The sequence below is a fragment of the Arvicola amphibius genome, chromosome 3, assembly GCF_903992535.2.
Source record: "Arvicola amphibius chromosome 3, mArvAmp1.2, whole genome shotgun sequence".
Classification (NCBI taxonomy): domain Eukaryota; kingdom Metazoa; phylum Chordata; class Mammalia; order Rodentia; family Cricetidae; genus Arvicola; species Arvicola amphibius.
Genome location: NC_052049.1, coordinates 112998635 through 113019835, shown reverse-complemented (window position 1 = coordinate 113019835; position 21201 = coordinate 112998635). Strand labels below are relative to the sequence as shown.

At 44.6% G+C, this 21201-nt stretch overlaps 2 protein-coding genes across 3 annotated transcripts; one reads left to right on the top strand and one right to left on the bottom strand.

Moving 5' to 3' along the window:
* Positions 1–1239: 1239 nt before the first annotated feature.
* On the bottom strand, positions 1240–5988 carry Cd3d (CD3d molecule). 2 transcript variants are annotated; one of them, XM_038323039.2, is made up of 5 exons: positions 5867–5988; positions 2367–2585; positions 1823–1954; positions 1580–1623; positions 1240–1394 (listed from the first exon to the last, which is right to left on the bottom strand). In XM_038323039.2, exons 1-5 carry the CDS (start codon positions 5919–5921, stop codon positions 1329–1331), a joined length of 516 nt encoding a protein of 171 aa, XP_038178967.1. In that variant the 5' UTR covers positions 5922–5988; the 3' UTR covers positions 1240–1328. The 2 variants fall into 2 exon arrangements, with proteins under 2 accessions (XP_038178967.1, XP_038178968.1); XM_038323040.2 differs by lacking the exon at positions 1823–1954.
* A 1390-nt stretch (positions 5989–7378) lies between these two features.
* Positions 7379–20206, top strand: Cd3g (CD3g molecule). Its single transcript, XM_038323038.1, has 7 exons — positions 7379–7477; positions 12038–12061; positions 12751–12978; positions 13553–13684; positions 15932–15975; positions 16521–16603; positions 17470–20206. The coding sequence occupies exons 1-6, from the start codon at positions 7423–7425 to the stop codon at positions 16584–16586; spliced, it is 549 nt and encodes a 182-aa protein (XP_038178966.1). The 5' UTR covers positions 7379–7422; the 3' UTR covers positions 16587–16603; positions 17470–20206.
* Positions 20207–21201: the final 995 nt, after the last annotated feature.

Genomic DNA, 21201 nt, shown 5'->3' with positions numbered 1-21201 from the left:
GTGCATGAAGTCTTGTGTTTGATCCATGCCACTGCCAAAACCAGGTGTGGTCGTGTGTGCGTATAATCTCAACACTCTAAAAGCAAAAGCTGCAGGTCACCCTTAGCTACATAATATGTTTGAGACTACCCTGGGCTACATGAAACTCAATCTCCAATTTTCAAAAATGTTATTATTGTCAATGATGGGAACACCATTTTACATAAATATGTTCTATAAAATAGCAAAGTATACTTAGGGTCATTTCAAAATTTATAGGCAATTCTGTCCTGCACGCTAGCTAAAACTCATTTAACTTTCTTTTTGAAACTCAACCCAGCAGCTCAAACAATTTAAAAATCAAGCGTCCTACCACAGTACTGATACGTACTCACTTGATACTTAGATGCTGAGGGATAACGGTGGGAAAATATTAGAAGTGTTTGTTTCCATGTGAAACCACTGTGTCTCTACAAGGGCAGGAGACTGAATGTACAGAGAGAACAGTGCCATTCAGATCAGTGCAGGTCAAGGGTCTCAAACAAGGTGGTTCAGGAAATGCTGATTGGTGTTGAGTAGCCTGATGGGACAAATGCCTGGTGCAAATGCTGTGTGTTCAGGATGGAGTCTGAATGACTTTGCACAGTGTAAGACAGTAAAGCACTGGGAGAATTATCTTAGATTCGTTGTTATTTTGTATTAATTTGGGGTGCAGGGCGGGCAAGACGGCTCAGCAGGTAAAGGTGCTTGCTCCACAAGCCTAGTAGATTCCCCTCCCCTCCCTCTTCCTCTCTCTCTCTCTCTCTCTCTCTCTCTCTCTCTCTCTCTCTCTCTCTCTCTCTCTCTCTCTTTCACACACACACACACACACACACGCCTGCACGCACACCCTCTGAGTCCCAATACTCTTTGGTGCTCTGCCACCCCCGTTCACGATGTCATGGAAACTTTTGTGGCTCAGCTTCTAAACACGACAGCCTACCCCCAGCTGTGGTAAGGCAGCAAAACCCCAAAGAGTTGTTATGATAGGGAATGGAACCAATATGCAGCTGAAGGAGAGTGGCTAGGCTGACCCTCCCCACAGAAAACCCACCGGGTTAGAAACACCAAAGGGCCAGCATGGACAGGAAGCTGTCCATCATACTGCCTGTGTGGGACTGAGGAAAGGAAGCCCTGAAGGGAGACCACAGGTGGGCAAGATCCTAGCCAAGCTAGGACAACCCCCAACCCATGCCTTGTAAAACACAGGTGCCTGCTGACTGAAAGAACACAGCTTTATTGGCTGAGCACAGAGGGAAGGCACACTTGATAATGACACTCTGAGAAGCCCCAGTCTCCCGGTCTCAGGATCATTTGTTCCGGGGCCAGTTCCCTCCAAGACTGCTGTACTGGGTATCGTCACGATTTCGGAGAGGCTGAGATGAGAAACACAACACCTAGTCAGCATCTGAACTCTTCTTGGTACCCACATCTGACTTCTCCAGACATCCAAGGATGAGCCACTGCTCCCCAGGACTCTCCACGTATCTCAGACCCTCCCTGCCAGGTCCCTTAGTCCTCACTCCCTTCTCCCATTCTTGACTCCTCACTCAGGGCTTACCTGATACAGCTGCTCATTCTTCAACAGGGCTTGAATGTTAGAAGCTAGAAGCAAGGAAAGAGAGTCATTGGGATCTGGAGAAGATGGGACAATGAGACTTGTGAACACTGCAGGGGGACTCTGAAGCCAGTCACACCCTCCCTCACCCTCAGAAGACTGGAGAGAGAGAGAGAGAGAGAGAGAGAGAGAGAGAGAGAGAGAGAGAGAGAGAGAGAGAGAGAGAGAGAGAGCCCTTCCACTAACCCCCAGAGAGCCTTCCAGTCTCATGTCCTGCAAAGCAGTAGACTCCCAAAGCCAGGAGCAGAGTGGCAAGGAGGTCGGTGATGATGACGCCAGCCACAGTGGCTGAGTCTAGCTCCACACAGTTCTGGCACACTATGGAGGAGGAGAGGAAGAAAGTTTTCAAGGTAAGGGAACTGTTTCTGCTCCTAGAAAGACCCTAGGTTTCCCATTCCAAGACCCACACTTCAGTGAGACGGTGATGACCTTGCTACTTCCATCTCCACCCTCATCCCAAGGAATTGCTGGAGAGAAACATGACATTCATGGGACTTTAACTGAGGAATGGACTGAGCCCCCCCTCCAAGCCAGTCCCTGCCTCCTGCCTGGCTTAGTCAAACTCTCTCCCATTCTGAAGCACTCCCTGACAAATCCGGTTCATACTGCCATGAGTGCCCTTGGTTTGTTTAGAGAATAAATGGGTTCACCACAGTCTGCTTTTAGCCAGAAACATTCTCACATCCAGGGGACCCATGATTTCATCCCAGGAGGTCCAGGAGGCACATACTTCGGTAATATATTTGTATGGTAGACACTTCCTTCGCCAGCTTCTCTGTCCCATTGCACTTATACACCCCTCGTGGGTCCAGGATGCCTTTTCCCAAGTTCAGTGTTTTATTTTTTGCAAACCATGCTTCCACCGTTCCTTCTACATATACAAAGCTGGTATTGCAATTCACAAATACTTGGTCCTCATGCTCGGTCACTTCTATCTTGAAGAAGCTTCCTAAGAGGAAAAACATAATCAGAGGCAGCTCTCTGGTGTGTAGGTGACCTATCATTCTGCCGAAATGAATATTTATGGATCACTTGTATGGTAAACGATATGATTCCTAGTGAAAGGGGAAGAAGCGACCAGAGGAAGACTTCAGGATGTTCTCCAGAAACTGTAGGGCTAGGAAGGACGTGGGGCTGTAGTCCAAGCAGAAGACAGATTGTCCCAATTAGCTTTGTCAGCCTAACTCAGCCTAGAGTCACCTGAGAAGAGGGATTGCTTGCATCAGATTGGCCCTGTGAACATGTCTAGTATAAAGGATTGTCATGACTGCCTTATTGATGCAGAAGAGTCCAGACCACTATAGGTGGCACCATTCCCTAGGAAGGTGGGTCTGGGCTGTATAAGAAGGCTAGCTGTACAAGCGTAAGCCAGTAAGGGAACCAGGAAGAGCATTCTTCCATGGCCTCTACATTGAGTTCCTATTTGAGTTTCTGCCCTGACTTCCCTTAAAGATAGACTGACCTGAACTTGGAAGCCAAATAAATTCCTTCCTCCCTTAAGTTGCTTTTTGTCAAAGTATTTTATTATGACAAAATTCAAACTAGGACATGGATCCTGAGTGACTTGGGGGCAAACGAGAAAACCAAGCCACTGGGTTGGTTCAAGAACCTTCCTTAAAATAAGTTCAGACCAATTAGACCACTGGGTACCCCAAGAGACCTGGGAAGGCAGAAGGATGTTCTTAGCCTAGAGATTGTGCCTTTTATTTCTTTTTTTAATATATTTATTTATTTATTTTATATTTATTGATTTATTTTTGGTTTTTTGAGACAGGGTTTCTCTGTAGCTTTGGAGCCTGTCCTGGAACTAGCTCTTGTAGACAAGGCTGGTCTCAAACTCAGAGATCCACCTGCACTCAGGATTAAAGGCGTGTGCCACCACCACCCGGCCAATTGTGCCTTTTATACTAAAGACTTCTAATTCCTCTTCCCAGCCAGTAACTCTCTCACTTCAACTTCTCATCCTCTTCCTCCTCTGTTTTCTCTATGCCAGTATCAGCCAGAGTAATGAGAGGCTCACTATGAAAGTCTTTTCCAGGGCCATTGACCTCTGGGACAGAAAGGAGCTGTATGAACTACCAGCCCAGTGATCCAGATTTCCCAGGGCAAAGTCCATGTAAGAAGATTCTTTGGGAACATAGCTCAGTGGTAGAGGCATGTACAATGCCCTAGACTCGATCTCCAGTATTGCTGGAGACAGTGATTTGCATCTATGAGCTCAGCACTTAGAAAGCTGCGACAGAAGGCTTGAGACAGCAAGGCCAGCCTGGGCTACAGAGTAAGTGAGATCCCATCAAAAAAAAAAGTCGTTCTGTCAGTGGCAGCTGGGACAGAGATACGGACACTGTCACCTGCAGTAGCCTGAGGACTCCCTTTCATCTCTGAGGAAACTTAACTCGAGTAAAATCCAGATCTTCTACTTCAACAGAAAATTTTAGGATGAACCAGTAATGAAGCAAATTGGGGCTTATCTTAATATAACTTACTTACATTATATTAATATAAGGGTATTTTAACATAGATTTTAAGCAAGCATGTTAATGAAAGAGGCACCCCATAAGTTTCCCAGAGATGCACCATTGTCTTTACAAACAGCCATAGACACAATTCTGGTGGGTTTTGAAGTTTTTACCCATAGAGTTGCTAAGAAACCTAAGTGAGTTCACAGGGTGGTTGATATGGGCATCTGACAGGATTACAATTGATTCAGTAAAAGTCTAGATTTGTAGATGCCAGAAGACAGAAGATCTAGAAAATGTTCCAGAGAGGAATGAGGCCCTACCCCAAGGTCGTACACACTCAGGCAGTAAGCCTGTCTGGTTGCTATTTTAACACAAAATGCCTGTATAGATAAAGAACGGTACGGGAGCAACTTACACAGCAAACGCTAATAGTGCTGAAATTCTCAAGCCTCAGCTAGCGAGAGGCTCTAACTAGTTTCTGGGGTGACAGGTTCCTTTCCCTTCTGTGTTCCTACAATTTCTCCTGTTTTTCTAGCCTACCTTGGTGCCACACTTGCATAAGGGGAAAGGGCCACAAAAATAAAAGGCATATCAAATCTATTTCTGAGGCTCCCAATATGTCAAGTCTGTTGAGGGGTGTAGGAGCCAGAGATGAGCACAGCGGGCCTTCCCAGACACCCCAAGCTCATCTCACAGCTCACAGGGCACTGCCGTGTCTACCACCACCAGCGGCAAAGACGGACTCTGTGTGTCTCTGAGCTTCATGCTTAGTCACCAATATGAACGCAAGAGTGTCCTCCAGAAACCTCCAAAATGGCTGCTCCTCCTGCCTCCAAAGCAGGAGCTTGAATGAAGGAAGACAAGGGTGCATAGAGCCCCTCCCCTCTTACAGTCCTATCTATCTTCTTTGGAGTTATTTCCAGTAGAAATCGCTGGTGGCCAGGACAACTTTTAGAGTGACCATTTAACTCATTTTCCTAGGCACTGCTGAGTTTCTGAGATGTGAGCTTTCCAGGGTTATTTTGGGGCTAGTTTGGTTTGTACTCTTGCACTTTTTGAGATCTACCCCTGAGCTATCTACCCAGCCCGATTTTCTGTTTTAAAAGTGAACAAACTGAGAAGAGTTGGCATCTACTGACTTATATAACATCTACCCTGTCTGTCCTTCCCACTCAGCTAAAGTTAACGTTTCTCTAAGATTGCTCCTGAATTCTGAACTGTGGCTCTGGTGGTCATATAATGATGGCCAACCAGGCAGTGGTGGTGTATGCTTTTAATCCCAGCACTCGGGAGGCAAAGACAGGCAGATCTCTGTGAGTTCGAGGCCAGCCTGGTCTACAGAGCAAATTCCAGGACAGCCTCCAAAGCTAGAGAAACCCATCTCAAAAAGCAAACAAACAAACAAACAAACAAACACATAATGATGATCAGTGACCAAGAGCCTATTCTAGGAAGCCATTTGCCTTAGAAGATGCAATGGGTGGAACTTTTTACATTACCAGCCTTAGGCCCAGGCACATGCAATGGGAAACCGTTTTCTACAGACGTCTGGTCCAAGGTCATTGGAGATACCATTAAGACCACTGTGAGCCTTGACTGGAGTCGGTCAAAACCGAATGCTTGTTTCCTATTCCCCAACCCCGCCCTTCTGACCCTCCCCTGCCTGGTAAACAGAAGCCAGCATCGAGATGCACTTTCCAGTGAACTTTTTCCAAAGACACCATCCCTTCTGGTGTCCCTTCCTCACAGATGAAGATGCCTCACTTACCTTGAGGGAGAAAAGCAGCCAGTATCAGGCCAGCCAGAATCCTACTATGTTCCATTTTCCAGAGGCAAGCCACGGAACGATCAGCCACGGTGAACACTACCCTCCACCTGCGGACTCACGGGTACTCAGAAAAAGGAAGAGTGGGGGAGGAGCTAGAAGAAATCTAACTCTCTGCCTTTGATGATAGGAGGCTGTCAAGGCAAGACTAGGCCAGGGGTAGGGTAAGAAGGAAGCAGGTGTACATTGCTCTTTCTGGAGCAGAGTTTTGGAGAAAAGGCAGAAGGCCGAGGAGAGACTATGAGGGAAGTTCATTCCGACTTATAGGAGGGGAAAGGAGATTGGGAATTAGCCTCTCCTGGGACACTGGTAACAAATGCAAAAAAATGTCAGACTTCCTGTTGACAACACCACTACATTTACTTACAAACAAGGGAGTGTTACCTCTTCAAATCCACTGAGAAAAGCTATGAGCCCCATTACACAAGCCACACTAGCGGTTCCTCCCATTCGTTTCTGGCCAGTCTCGGGACCCTTCCCGGAGCAATCTGGGCCACCGCATCAATCTGCTGCTAGCCAGATGGACGTCAGAACCCCTCGGCCAGATATCTGAATCCTAGATTGAGCATGTAGTGCCCACGGCACCAAGCATGGAGTATTTCAGAGCTGGTCTCACTCAGTGTCACCACAAGGATTTGGGGAGGGTGTTTCCATGGTGCCTGCCACCTCAAGCCTTCTCAATATGAGATTCTTCAAAATGATATAATCCACTCACTTGTAAAACTGAGCCTCCTAAGCAGACAATAAACTTTTTTTTTTTAATGACAGGCTGTGGGGATCTAAAACTTTCTACTCTGCCATGGTCAGAAGGTCATCTGCTTGGGGACAGAACTATGCTTGTGCCTGGTGTCACATAGAGTTCTATGAGTTTCTCTTACCCATTGACTGACTGACTGAGACAGTGGCCTGAGATCCTGGAAATCTCACAGGGCTGTGAACCAAGAGATATGCTAGCTGTCCTGTTGGGATGGGCCTACCTATTTTCAGGTAGGTTCCATTTTGATGTTCCCAAAAGAACAGTGACAAGATTGCTCAATGAAGATTTACACAAGTAAGATATTTTTTCCATTCTGAACTCCAGCCCTACACACCTAAAAGCCTTACCCAAAACCATGAATTCTGGGATCAAGTGACCAACAAGTCTAGTCCCAGCAAAAACTACAAACAAGTCCTCAACCTGTTTTATGCAAAGAAGTTCTAAGGATAAGGAGGTTTCCAAGTGGGAATCCAGAACTCTCACTCTCCCTCCCTGCTACCTGACCGACACCGTGCAAGTCTTAACAACAACAACAAATAAACAAACAAACAAAAACAAGAGATATGCCTTGTAACATCATCCCTGCTGGGGCCCCTGTGCCCACACTTTTGGGTTTTGCCTCTGCTCAGAGCCCCAGCTCAAAGGATGCTGGGTGGGCGGAGCCAGGCTAGCGGCTACACAGGCTGGTTGGCTTGCTGCTGAGGAACCTCCACACTTTTACTAGAGAAGGAAAGAAACCAACATGGAGCAGGAGAAGGGTCTGACTGGCCTCATCCTGGCGATCTTTCTTCTTCAAGGTAAGAGTTCACTGGAGGGTCTGACAGCCTGGGAAAGGCTCCGGAGACGAGGCCATGACAGGGAAGGCAAGGTTATTGAAATCCTAATTAACCTTGAGCTGTCTTCATCTGTCATCTTAGAATTCAAAGGAGAGGCAAAAATGAAACCTCCAGCTGTTCTCTGCCGGAAAGAAGCACAGGGACCTGAGGGCTAAACTGACTAGAGAGAGGATTGCACTGCCGCCATCTTAGGCTTGAATGTACTTCAGAAGGGCCGTGCAGCTGGGGTAGTGACTCAGTCAGAAGGTGATTACTTAGCAGGCAAGCAAGGGAATCTGAATTCAATCCCTGGAACCCACTTAAAATGAGGGTGTGGTGGCTGACTCTTATCATCACAGTGCTGGGAAGGCAGGGACTGACAGGTCCCAAGGCTTTCTAGCAGGCCAGCCAGCCTCAACACATCACCACCTTGAGCTCAATCAGGCACACACACACCACACACACGCACGCATGTGCGCACACACACCACACACACACCACACGGCCCAGGTGAGAAAATTGGGAGAAAGGGGTACAGTCGGTGGATCTACGAAACATTTGCCCACAAAGCTGTTTAACCGGTCCACAAGCGTGCCGAGATCCAGATATGTGAGACTCCAGAGAATAAAAAGATGAACCAAAACCTTCTGTTCGCAAGAGCTCAGGTGTCATTGGAGAGATGGGTTTCACTGCTGACGCACTGAGTACAAGATGTAGCATGGGCATACCTGTGTGAAATATCCAACAGGAAGTAGGTGAACTAGACTGAACCTGGGTACCCTGGGGGAAGCTAAAGTCATGAAGAGTATCTTATTTATTTGTTTGCTTGTTCGTTTTGAGTATGCAGGTGTATGTGCATGCCGTAGTACATACATGGAAATCAGAGGACAACCTGAAGGAACTGGTTCTCTCTCTCCACTATGTGGGGCCTAGCATCAAAACCAAGTCCTTTTACCTGCCACGTCACAGTGTTCCTCCCTCCCTTCCTTTTTATCAGGGTCTTACTATGTAGCCCAGGCTGGCCTCCAACTCGTAAGCAATCCTCTGGCCTCCGCCTCCTGAGTGCTGGTGATAGAGGCATAAGCCACCATATCTTGCTAAAGGTGTGAAAGTTCTTGAAACTACAAAACTCTTCTGTGGCGTGTCAAGAACAAAGAACTGAGGCTGGAGCAGCGAGGAGCCGAGAGTATGAAATAGTTGCTGGATGTAGCAGCATGTGAACTCAGTACTCGGGAGGCAGAGGCAGGGAAGTCAATAGTTCCAGTGCAACCTGGGCTATACAGCAAATTCTAGGTCAGCCCAGACAGTGGGAAACCCTGTCCCAAAACAACAACAACAAACAGGGTACACAGTGTCGAACATAGTCCGCTAATAGAAGGATACAGTTAATTTTTAAATTTGTGGAATTTGGCGAAATGGAGGTCATGACTGATTAGCACGGTTTCAGGAGAGCGGTGTGAGGGGATGCCAGACTGACTAAAAAAAAAAAGTGGAGGGTGAGTGATAAAGTGTGACAAGGTAGGAACTGTGCTGGAGAGGATGCGAGTGAGAGGCAGAAGAGGTGGCGTAAAAAAGAAAAGAAGCATACGAAATAAGCAATGACTGGTCAGTGGTGGCACACGCCTTTAACCCCAGCACTCTAAGCAGAGACAGGCGGATCTTCAGAAGTTCAAGGCCAGCCTGGTCTACAGAGAGAGCTCCAGGACAGCCAGGACTACACAGAGACTGTCTTGAGAATAAAATAAATTAAAAAATGGGTGAATACTTTTTTTTTTTTTTTTAGCTAAAGGAGATGGCGACACGCAAAATAAAAGTCTAGAGTAGATTCAGAAAGACAGAGGGTGGAGTCAAGGGCACACACAGGAAGGCAAGGGTATGGGTGAGGGCAACAGAAAGCAGGTGCAGGGGCTCTCAGGAGGCGGGTTTGTCTCAGACAGGAAGCAGGACGGGGCCACAACAGCACCTCTGCTCTTGAAGCAGGGAGGGAGACAGTGGCACTATGGTGACATTCAATGGAGGACAGCGGAGTGGGAGACTTGGAGAAGATGGAGAGAGGGGAGCAGCCTTTGCTGAGAGAAAGCGGAGAAAGCTACAGACAGCACAGGCTAAAGGGCAAAACCAAAAGCCAGACAGAGGGCTCTGGAAAGAATACCAGGTTGAGCAACAGAAAAGCCAAGTCCTGATCTAGCTCAGCCACCAGTAAGTTGTGAACACTTGAACACCACTGCCCTCTGAACTCAATTCTCATACCAGTCTATTGGATATTTGGCGACATGGGCTCCTGAGTCTCAAGAGACCACACTCAGATACGCAAATGTCAACAATGTCAGTGGTGACTACCATCTCCGCTCCTACTGACTCTGAGCAGAATGAAGAATCTCCTTGCTCTCTTACAATAGCCAAGTGATTAGAGATAAGGACTAGTAAAAACATGTTTGGGGCCATAGAGATGGCTCAGCATTTAAGAGCATGCTTACTTTGCCTGTAGAGGACTGGGGTTCGAGCCCTAGAACCCACAAGGTGGCTCACAACTGTCTGTAACTCCAGTTCCAGGAAATTGGGACGTTCTCTTCTGGCTTCCACCAGCACCAGGCACGCTCACGGTGCACATATACACACATCAAGCAAACACTCATACACATAAAATATATCTTTAAAATAGTAATATATTTAACTGTTGTGTCCACCTACATGATTCATTCCCATAACCTTTCACCTGGCAAATGGGGCTCCTCCCATGTTCTAGACAGTATGCTGGCGTCATAAACAGCATCACCCTGCAGAAGTTGTAGGACAGTTGATGCTTCCAATTACTTCTGTTAGACTTGGACTCATGACTAACTCCCCCGTCACTAACTCCACATCGAGCCCTACCACTTCCCTCAACTCTTCCAAATCTGCATATTTAATTAGCTATTTTTTCCCACCCAAAAATGCCTTTCCCTATCTGGTAAGTTTTTACTTGTTCTTCAATGTAAGCCAAATGTCATTTCCTCTACTAATTTTTTTTTCTTGAGCAGAATCAATGAATCAATTATTTCTCTTTTCCTCTCCCCCCCCCCATCTCTTTGAGGCAGGGTATCACTATGTATCCTGGCTAGCCTGGAACTCAATATGTAGACTTTCAGATATCTCTGCACCTTGTCTCCCAAGTGTTGGGATTAAAGGTGTTCATTCACACCTCTCTTTCTCATATTTTTTATAAGTTTTATTAATTTTTTTGGTCTATTGAGACAGGATTTTTCTGTGTAATCTTTGCTGTTCTGGAACTTGCTTTGTAGACCAGACTGGCTTCAAACTCACAGAGATCCACCTGCCTCTGCCTCCAAAGTGCCAAGATTAGAGGTGTGAGCCACCACCACCTGGCTGAGATTTACCAAATCCTTAAGACAGCCACCCCAGAATATCCCCCATGGACAGTTTACTTTCTGATGGTCCAGCCTTACCTATAGTGAGGCCCATGCAACTGTTACCATAGCAAAAAGTACATCACTACACTCCACATGGGGGAAGGGACAGCCATATTGAAACTGCTCTCACGATGTTTGACCTTCAGATGGCTCAGCCTCGGCCATGCCTTACTACCCAAAGTAAGAGCCATGAAAAGCTCCTGTAGCTTCCCTAGCGCTTTGGTACTACCACGCCCATGTTTAAGCACCAATTTGTTATGCTATCTTGTTCCTGGAGAGACATGAACGATCTGTTCACTTCAGGTAGGACACTGATGCAAATCAAAATAATTCCACCAAAGTCCAGCTTAGAGAATCAGTTTAGTCAGCTTATTTACAGAGAAAGGGTGAGAGGTTAATTGCAGGATTGTGGGTAGCTGTAATCACTGTAAATCCCCACCCCATTGTGGATAGCAAACTTTTAGAAGCTGTATCATGAAGTCTTATATTATCATTCATATACATTTGTATAAGCACTGGTATTAATAGCAGCTTCAAAATCTTCATTCCCTAAATGGTAAAACTTTACCAGCTCCTTCTCAAATCATCTCCTTAGCATAAAGTCAGGATAGCCAAGGGTCTACCATGAACAGCAAAGGCACACTCATCACTCAAAAATCCCAGAGATTTAGAAACTCACACGCAGCAAGGCTGGAGAGATGGCTAAGTGGTTAAGGATTTACTGTTCTTGCAAAAGACCAGAGTTTGGTTCCCAGCATCCATACCAGGCAGCTCACAACTGTTTATAACTCCAGCTCCAGGGATCTGATGCCTCTACAGGCAACTGAATTCTCATGCACACATGAACTTGTTCTGATGTCCATACACAGATACACACAACTAAAAATAAGATAAATATTTTAAAAAGGATGAAAGAAAAATCCCACCCAAAAAGGTAGTGCAAAGACCAAACACAGCAATGTGTAATTGAGTTTGGTGATTTAGGTTACATCCAGGAAAGGAACACAGATGGAGCCACTGCCATGTACTAGTATCTCTCTTGATCTTGACCTCATGTGACCATGTGAATACCTTGGCCCATCAGAACAAGCCCATACCAAACTGATTCTTTATCTTTCTTCTATCTTTCCAGGTATTGTGGCCCAGAAAAAACAAGGTAAGAGAAATGGTTCCTCTCTATTCTCAAATTATGAGGAACTCCACAGAAGTACGGCTTCCTGCAACAGAAGTTGTAGGGCTGAGGAGATGGCTTAACAGTAAAGAGCACTTCTTACTCTTCCGGAGGACCTAAGTTCAGTTTCTAGCACCCACAGAGGATGACTCACAACTGTCTGTTAACTCCAGCTCTAGGACACCCGACACCCTCTTCTGGCCTCTGTGGGTACCTGCACATACATGACATGCACACATGCACACACGCGCGAGCACACACACACACACACACATTCATTTTTTAAAAACCAATAGTCTCGTAATTTAGAAAAGGAACAAGTTTGAAAAGATAAGGTGGTAAGAGTTGGAGAGCTGACATTTCCATTATCAACCAAATCAGAGTTCTGCTGGGACCCATTCTGGGCAGCTTTCCTGGATGTAAGCAATGAATTGTTTGGTTCTTGCAGTAGAAACAGGATCTTAGTAACTAAGAATGTCTTAAAACATGACTGAACCAGCAGCATTAGCATCTTAGTAACAGACTTCACCTCCCCAGAATTTCTAAATAAGACCTGGAAATCTACTATAGTCCCCATGTGATTTGCATGTGCCATAACGATGGAGAAAGAGTGTTCTACTAGTCTGGTATGATCACAAAGCCCCTTAACAGAACCACAACCTACCCCTTTCCAGAAAACCATTTGGTAAAAGTGGATGACAGTCGAGGAGATGGGTCTGTACTTCTGATGTGTGACTTGAAAGACAAGACCATCACGTGGCTTAAAGACGGAAACAGAATAAGTCCTCCGAATGCAACTAAAAACACGTGGAATCTAGGAAGCAGTACCAAAGACCCTCGAGGCATGTATTGGTGTCAAGGAGCAAAAGACAAGTCAAAGCCACTCCAAGTGTATTACAGAAGTATGTAACCCCTTCGCAATACTTGTTGGGAATTCAGCAGAACTTACTGTTCATGTGGGCTTACCAGTCTAGGACGAGGTGGGAATAGATGCTAAGCAGTGATTTATGGTAATAATAATAACTAGTTCTCTTTGTCTAGGGCTACTACTCTTTAAATTGACACTTCCCACAGCATCTTGAGAAAGCTTAACCCTGTATGACCTGTTTAACCTTTGGGTGGACCACATGGATTAGAGCAGCTCAGCAAATAAATCAGTTAGGAGGAGGGGACCTGGGATTGGTGTGCAGTGGAGAGGAGAGCGTGGTTGTCGAGACTAGAGATCAGGTCTTCCTTCTCCTTCACTTAGTTCCCAATGATAGAACTGTTTAGCCGTCCCTGGAATTTCTCAGAGAGGAACACTGGCAAGCAACAGTTCTTGGGGCAAGGATCCTCTATTATCATACCACACAGAGAGGGAAGCTCCTACTACCCAGGGTAGAGGCATTCATGGTGGTGGGCAGAAGAAAGGAAAGATGCAATAACACCTTACATTCCGAGAGAGGTCTAGCCCTCCCTGTGTCTTGTTCCCCACAGTGTGCGAGAACTGCATTGAGCTCAGTTTGGGCACCGTAACCGGTTTTATCTTCGCTGAAATCATCAGCATCTTCTTCCTTGCTGTTGGTGTATACTTCATTGCTGGGCAGGATGGAGTTCGGCACTCACGAGGTAAAAGAAGCTAGATGTGGTGCTACGTGCTTGTAATCCTAGGTACTTAGGAGGCTCAGGCCAGAGGGCCCTGAGTTCAAGGCTGCCAAGGCAACCTTACATATAATATAATATAATGCAATATAATATAATATAAGTATATTTTAATACCCTGTCTTAAAATAAAATTTGTAAAGGGATAGGGGCCTCAATTAGAATACTGTATACGTAGTTGGCACAAGGCCTAAGGTTCAAGCCCCAGAATGCTCAAACCAGATGTGGTAGCACATGCCTATAATCCCAACACTCAAGAGATGGAGGCTGGAGAATCAGGCATTCAAGATAATTTTTGGCCACATAGAGAGTTTGAGGCCGACCTGGTCTACATAAGACCCTGTCTCAAAATGAAGAGGAACAGCTGGAGATGCGTCACAAGTACTAGAGCACCTGCTTCGACTGCTTCAAGCTCGGAATTGATTCAGTCCCTAGCACTGAATAAAGCTAGCTATGGTGACACGAGCCTGTAGTCCAAGGGTTTGGGAGGTGGAAAAAGAGGGATCTGAAGGTCAAGGTCATACAAAGCTATGTAGTGAGTTCAAGGCCAGTCTAGGCTACATGAGATCCTATCTTTAAAAAAAACAAATAAATAATTGAGGTTACTTATATATAATATAAATATAAATTATATATAATGTAGCTCAGTATAAAACACTTAGGTGGCATGTGTGAATCCCTGAGATCATTCCCAGTCCTGGAAGAAAAAGAATATCCTGAGTTGAGAGATGGGACCAAATAAGACCCTTGGCTTCCTTCTTATCAAAATAGACCCAGCAGGGAGATTGTTGGTGCATATTGCTAATGTTCATAATTGATGACCCTATGTCTCTGTAGGGCAAGAAGTAAAGATATTTCTTATTATCCTAGCATATTTGGGATTTGCCTAAGATTTGGCCTTTTTTCTTAAATTTATTTTTTCTTTTTTTTTCTGTTGTTGTTGTTGTTGAGACAGGGTCTTGTAAGGTAGTACTGGCTGGAACTCATTATGTAGCTCAAGCTGACTCAAATCCCTGCAGTTCTTCACAAGGAGTGAGATTATAGGCACGAGTTACCATGCTTGATCTCTCTCTGTGTGTTTTAATATTTTATTGAGGACAGGCATAATGGTGCACGCCTTTAATCCCTGCACTCCAGAGGCAGAGGCAGACAGATTTCTGTGAGCTCGAGGTTGGTGTCTATATACTGAGTTTCAGGCCAGCTAAAGGTTACATAGTGAGACCCAACCTCAAAAACAGAATTATTTATGGAAACCAAATATAGTGGCTCACATAGACAATCCTAGCACTAAGGAAGCTGAGACAAGAGGGTCACCTTAAGTTTGAGGCTAGCCTGGTCTACATAGAAAGTTCCAGGCCAGGCAGCTACATTGTGAGATCCTGTCCCAAAGAAAGAAAAAAGGAAGGGGCTGGAGAGATGGTTCAGTGGTTAAGAGCAGCGGATACTCTTCCAGAGGTCCTGAGTTCAATTTCCAGTAACCATATGGTGGCTCACAACCACCCATCTGGTGCCCTCTTCTGGCCTGTAGGCAGACATACAGACAGAACACTGTATACATAATAAATAAATATTTTTTTAAAAAAAGAAAGAAAAAAGGAAGGAAAACATTCTTTAAAAAAATAAGTCTTACGTAACTGTACCGTGCACTTCTGATCTGCCTGCTTCTACCTCCCAAGTGTTGGGATCACAAGCATATGCTTCAACGTGCCCTGTACAAGTCATGCTGCGGATCAAACTCATGACCTCACACATACTAAGCACCCAGCCAACTGATTTGCATCCCCAATCCCCCAGGAGGAAGCTTTTTATTGAAGTAAAAGCTACATATGGAAAAGTGAATCACAAGAATACAGCTAAAATAAAGTAGACATAACAAACACACTTGTGCATCCGACACCCAGTTTAAGAAACCAAGCATTACCAACACCATATCAAAGTCCCACTGACAGTCACTTTCAGCCACTACCTGTCCCTGAGCATGAGCGCTATCCTGACCTCTGGCCACAGAGATGTTCTGTGCGGTCCTAGTTCTGTAGAAATGGACTTGTGCAACACGTAGTCTTGTGCGTAGCTCCTTTTGCTCAACAATGTGCTTTTGAGAATGATCCATATTCTTGTGTGCAGCTGATTCTCATACTACTTAGAATTCCATCGTGTGAATAACTCAATTATCATTCTGTCTTTAAGTGTATATTTTGTCTATTTTTTGTGCAGCTTCGGACAAGCAGACTCTGTTGCCAAATGAACAGCTCTACCAGGTAAAGAACCAGGGAAGAGAAAAACAGTGCCACAGCTTGTTGGGGTGGACGTTAAGGATTGTGGGCAAGTTCTCTGGAAGCTACTGTAGAGATAAAGATCCGCTTATGACATGCTACTTAATACATGGTTGCTGTGTTGGATAGCATGGGAAACATAAAGACTGAGGTAAGGATCTGGTGAGAAAAAGCTGAAGAACACACTGACTGAGAAAGATACACGAGGAAATTCCACAGGGACCCTTCCTCTCCTCATTCTTTTCTCTCCTAGAGCTGTGAATCACCCAAAGTTTTGTTCATAAAAATATTTTTGGGGAGGGGGGTTCGAGACAGGGTTTCTCTGTGACTTTGGAGCCTGTCCTGGAGCTAGCTCTTGTAGACCAGGCTGGCCTCGAACTCACAGAGATCCGCCTGCCTCTACCTCCCGAGTGCTGGGATTAAAGGCGTGCGCCACCATCGCCCAGCTCATAAAAATATTTGATGAATATGCTTTACACTAATTAATAAAGGATAGACGCATGAGTGGATGATTATGCTGTCCTTTTCAGCCCCTCAGGGATCGGGATGATAATCAATATAGCCATCTCCAAGGAAAACAACCAAGGAGGAAGTGAGCTCAACAGTACTCGAAGTAAGTGGATGCTTCGCCGTTCATCTTGGGACAGGGCTCTGCCTCTGCTTGACCTGCATGCTTCCCAGCAGCTGCCAAATCTCTTTCCAATAAGGATGAGAAGCAGGGTGTGGGTAGAGGAGTGTGGAGTCTTTCTCCTAAAGTCACTGGTACCAGGACTCAGTGAATACTTGGGAGCCATAAGCAACTGTAAATCCTCTGAGAGTAGAGCCCTAGCCACAGAGATGCTGAACATTAATCTTAACCCCATTAAAGTCTCAAACCAGGCGGTGGTGGCACCTGCCTTTAATACCAGCACTTGGAAGGCAGAGGCAGGTGGATCTCTGTGAATTCAAGGCCAGCCTGGTCTACAAGAGCTAGTTCCAGGACAGGCTCCAAAGCTACAGTAAAACCCGTCTCTCCAAACCAAAAAAAAAAAAAGTCTGTCAACATCCACAGTTTTTCTTTGTAATGAGGGACTTCTTGGCCATTACAGCAACATCCTTGGCTTCTATCTTCCTGATGACACTGGTACTACCTCACTCCACCTCCTGCCGTGTGATAAGCAAAAATGTGTTAGATACTACCTAGTGTCCCCTCTAAGGCAAAATTGCCATTAAGACCTAAAGACCAAACTGGGTATGGTGAAGCATGCCTTTAATCCCCAGAACTCTGAAAGCAGAGGTAGTTCCCTGTGAGTTCTTGGCTATCTTGATCTAGGGGAAAAAAACAAAAAACAAAAGACACCTTATTAACTTTGAAAATCAGCCTAACAACCAATCAGAAGTTCTGATCCAATCAGCCCTTCACCACTGCCAATCAGGAATGCAGATTTGAAAACATCAATTGGTTTTCTGACCAATTACAAATTTTCTTTCTCATTCCAGGTATTGCCCTTTCCATCCAGTGCCCAGGATCAAAGCAATGTGTTTTAGAGGGAGCCCAGTAGAGAGATCCTCAGCCCTACCGTTAATCTGCAGAGGTGACAAGCAGAGAGGAAGAACTGTCAGAGAAATTTTGGGGTTTTCTCAAAATAAAATAAAAGTCCAAGCTTGGGGAAGGTGGTGGTGTAGCTCAGTAGTAGAGTACTTGTCAAGCTTGCTCGAGGCGCTGTGGTAAAGTCACGGCACCCTCCCCCAGATCCCCCCCCCAAAAAACAGTGAAGGGGAAAACATACAGCATGGGGCTTGCAGAGCGCCATCTATTGGGAAAAAATGTAAACGACAAAATTAAAAGATCGGGTATAACCTATCTCTGGCCAAATAGACATTTTCTGGTTTAACATTTATCAGGGTCTTACGCTGTTTCTAATTTAGTAGGCCAATATGGCAATGGGGTGGATCATCAGGTTTGCCAGCCACACAAGCCTAGAGACCTGAGCTCAATCTCCAAAAAGTAAAAAAAAAAAACCCTACTCCACCATGCTGTTCTCAGACCTCCACACACATGAGAAGCATATACACACCCTATACATACATATCACACACACTATAATAAAAAAATAATTAATAATAATATAATAATAATAATAATATCAGGGAATTATATATGCAGTATGTAGTGAAAGGTTTTCTTCCACCTGGATCCCCAACCAGAGTAACCTTCCCCACAGGCAAATGAGTTTCATACATATGTTCTTGGGCATATTTTAAGCATGTAAGAACAGTTCTTAAGTTCACTTTAGTCTTCCCCTATTCTTCATACAATGATAGCGCAGAATAAGGTAGAAAGACCGGTTACTGGCTATTGATTTATTTAGTGATTCACTGACAGCACTACATGTACTACCTATTTGCCAAGCATGACTTCACTTGCTCTGGGAACAGAATGACATGAAGAAATAGCTAAAGCATGAGTCGTTGCCCTTAACAGCCTACTGGCTGCCACATAAGCATCTATTAAAGGTTGTTTGCTTGCCCACCCCACCTTGTGGTTCTAAAGTGTAAAATGAGAATACAGACGGGACCCAGGAACAAAGCCTTTCAGGAGTTGTCCTGGCTTCACTCCGCTGGTGACATCTCCTCTCTTCCACTCTACTCTCATTGCGGTTAGGGTGCCTATTCCTGAAAGATATCAGCAACGTTTCTGGAGCCCCCTGGCCCATGAGATCTCTTTCACCTTGACCCTAGTTGGTCCAGAAAGTTGCCACTCTTGGATCTCCCAGTCCACCAAGGCCTCTGGGACTGGGAAGCCTGTAGGATTCCAGGGTCCTGTTCTAATGGTCAAGGGGACTGTGAGACCCAGAACTGGAGTGTCCAAATGGAAGAAGGTGAGATTAGGTGGGTCACTCAGAACCCAGGGAGATACAGTGGGATTAGGCAGGTCATTCAGAACCTGGGGAGATAGGTGGGGAAACTGACGTGGGGTTCATCACCCCACAGATTTTGCATCCATAGCCTTGATGGGATACTGAGATGGCACTAGTCTCTAAGGAAACGTTAGATTTGTCTCCGGGGAGATGGACAGACTGAGAATCTAAAATGAGAATGTGTAACTTCTGAATGAGTGGCGAATGCTTGGAGTGGCTCGACAGCAGTGTGGATACTGGGTCTGACTGAGCCCTAACTTGCGGTTTAACCTGAATGGGCACTCACCTCAAGTAGCAAGAGGTGACAGGTATATCCATGCTGCCCCTAGGTAAGACCTTAAGTTGTCTCACAGCTAGGGCTAGGCACATAGCCACTCCCCCAGCTCCTGGTTAGGGATTCTTCTCATCATGGGGTTTGCACAATCCCTCTGTGAGACCCCGCAGTCTTACAAAAACATTGAAGCCTGGAGAACGAAGGAAGCATCCCCATTAGCTTCCCCAGAGAATGAAATTTTGCCCATGTTACTGCCTACTTACCAGCTCCGGGGCAAGACCTCCTCAACCTGCCCCTGCGGTGGCATACGCCTTGATGCAATGCTCACCAACCTCATCCAGCAGCAACTCTGCTAGACTCTGGACATCTGTGTTCCAGGGATGGGCTCATTCCAATGTGTCAACTGAGGGAAACCCCAAGGGTGCTTACACCTGTCGCCGGAAGACAGTTGCAGACTGATACTTTTGGCCCTGACTTAGATGTGCTCCCAGGAAGTGAGGTCAACAATATTTATACCCCTTAGATTTGAGAAATAAGAGAACTCCTGTACTAGTCCTGCTAGAAATGGCCCTGGCAGGGTTCATGACCACCGGTGACTCGACAATAGCAATAGTCAGCCAACAAGTTCAACATAGCCAGCTCTCTACTCAGACCAAGAAACACTTAACTATCATTCAGGAAAATACAGTCACTCTTCAGAATAAAATAGATTCATGGACAGCAACAATTCTCCCAAATCTTAGAATGTTAGACTTGATTGCCACTAAAAAAAAAAAAGTTAAGGTATATACGTTAAATGAGAAATTCTTTTTAATACTAATTTGTCAGGAATAGTACAAAAATACAGAAAAGTTATTAAAAAGTATGAAGTCTAAAAGTACAAACGAGAGTCATTGTAGTACAATACGATCACCAGATTGTCGCTTTTTTGTCTTGTTTATTGTATTTTTGGGCTTTGCTGTTTTAGGTTTAACAGTATAAAATGTTTTTGAATTGTGTAAAAAATTAATAACAAATAGGAATAAAAGGTATAGTTGGAAAATCTCTGCATCTGTAATTTTACTGAAGTTCATTTCATAGTGGTTATATCAATAGTAGTAGTTAAGTCATAGTAGTCACGTCAATAGTAGTAGTTACATCATAGTAGCTGTGTCAATAGTAACAGTTACATCATAGTAGCTATGTCAATAGTAGTAGTTACATCATAGTAGCTGTGTCAATAGTAACAGTTACATTATAGTAGCTATGTCAATAGTAGTAGTTACATCATAGTAGCTATGTTAATAGTAACAGTTACATCATAGTAGCTATGTCAATAGTAGTAGTTACATCATAGTAGCTGTGTCAATAGTAACAGTTACATTATAGTAGCTATGTCAATAGTAGTAGTTACATCATAGTAGCTATGTCAATAGTAACAGTTACATCATAGTAGCTGTGTCAATAGTAACAGTTACATCATAGTAGCTATGTCAATAGTAGTAGTTACATCATAGTAGCTGTGTCAATAGTAACAGTTACATTATAGTAGCTATGTCAATAGTAGTAGTTACATCATAGTAGCTATGTTAATAGTAACAGTTACATCATAGTAGCTATGTCAATAGTAGTAGTTACATCATAGTAGCTATGTCAATAGTAACAGTTACATCATAGTAGCTGTGTCAATAGTAACAGTTACATCATAGTAGCTATGTCAATAGTAGTAGTTACATCATAGTAGCTGTGTCAATAGTAACAGTTACATTATAGTAGCTATGTCAATAGTAGTAGTTACATCATAGTAGCTATGTCAATAGTAACAGTTACATCATAGTAGCTATGTCAATAGTAGTAGTTACATCATAGTAGCTATGTCAATAGTAACAGTTACATCATAGTAGCTATGTCAATAGTAACAGTTACATAATAGTAGCTATGTCAATAGTAACAGTTACATCATAGTAGCTATGTCAATAGTAGTAGTTACATCATAGTAGCTATGTCAATAGTAACAGTTACATCATAGTAGCTATATCAATAGTAACAGTTACATCA